At 57.0% G+C, this 256-nt stretch overlaps 1 protein-coding gene across 1 annotated transcript in view; it reads left to right on the top strand.

The window, feature by feature from the left end:
• Positions 1-152: 152 nt before the first annotated feature.
• LSM5 (LSM5 homolog, U6 small nuclear RNA and mRNA degradation associated) overlaps positions 153-256 on the top strand; it is a 15,464-nt gene continuing 15,360 nt past the window's right edge. Inside the window, exon 1 of the mRNA XM_019509009.1 lies at positions 153-253. Within this exon, the coding sequence (XP_019364554.1) occupies positions 208-253 (46 nt within the window). The 5' untranslated portion in view covers positions 153-207. The remainder of the gene's footprint in view (positions 254-256) is intronic.

Raw genomic sequence — 256 nt, 5'->3', positions numbered from 1 at the left:
CAAGTAAGGACACAGCTTCCTCCATGCAACCCTCCCTTGGCCAGGGCATGCGAAACTAGCTTGGCAAAAGGCCTACTCGATTGCTCCAACATCGATTAATTTAGTTTGACGGGGGGGGGCGCTCTAAGCCATTCAACCCGCTCCTTCCTACCTCGTTCGGCTTATTTCCCCTTGGAGGCCGTGCGATTGGCCAGGTCTGCTTCCAAAATGGCGGCCAACGCGACAACCAACCCGTCGCAGCTCCTGCCGCTCGGTA

The sequence above is a fragment of the Gavialis gangeticus genome, unplaced genomic scaffold, assembly GCF_001723915.1.
Source record: "Gavialis gangeticus isolate Ggan-Ray unplaced genomic scaffold, GavGan_comp1, whole genome shotgun sequence".
Taxonomy (NCBI): Eukaryota; Metazoa; Chordata; order Crocodylia; family Gavialidae; genus Gavialis; species Gavialis gangeticus.
The sequence above is the reverse complement of the archived record's forward strand: the minus strand, read 5'-3'. Positions and strand labels throughout refer to the sequence as shown.